The 470-nt window shown below is 36.6% G+C and overlaps 1 protein-coding gene across 1 annotated transcript; it reads right to left on the bottom strand.

The window, feature by feature from the left end:
- Positions 1-131: 131 nt before the first annotated feature.
- Tsp_02679 (conserved hypothetical protein) lies at positions 132-161 on the bottom strand (the record flags this gene model as incomplete). The annotated part of the gene is made up of 1 exon (XM_003378959.1): positions 132-161. A coding segment is annotated over one exon (30 nt), but the record flags the coding sequence as incomplete, so codon positions are not given.
- Between the last annotated feature and the right edge of the window lie 309 nt (positions 162-470).

Genomic DNA, 470 nt, shown 5'->3' with positions numbered 1-470 from the left:
TGAGGGCAGTAATAATATGCATATTACCCCCAGGCGATTAAAAATTTGCATAAAACTCCCCTTAGGTCAAATATTGTGCTATAAATTGCCTGGGGGATAGCCTTAGGGCATATGCAAATTTTTATTTGCCCTTAGGCGAAGCCTGAGGGTAAAGCCTGGGGCTATATTTTAAAAAATTCGAAATTTTCAGAATTTTGCCTGAGGCATAGCCTAAGGCGTAGCCTGAAGTCAAATAAAAATTTGCATATTACCCATAGGCTATTAAAAATTTGCATATTTTATTAAATAAATTGCCTCAGGCTTTTTAAAATTTGTAATTTACGTGTACATTCTAAACATCACCTATCCAGTACTCACCTTCACACTTATACTTACCTTTAATACCACTTACCTTCACCTATCCAAGTACTCACTTCACACTTATACCTAACTTTACACACTTACCCTTCACCTATCCCGAACTCACCTTC

The sequence above is a fragment of the Trichinella spiralis genome (genome assembly GCF_000181795.1).
Source record: "Trichinella spiralis strain ISS 195 chromosome Unknown Scfld2, whole genome shotgun sequence".
Lineage (NCBI taxonomy): Eukaryota > Metazoa > Nematoda > Enoplea > Trichinellida > Trichinellidae > Trichinella > Trichinella spiralis.
This window is presented reverse-complemented; position numbering and strand designations above follow the sequence as displayed.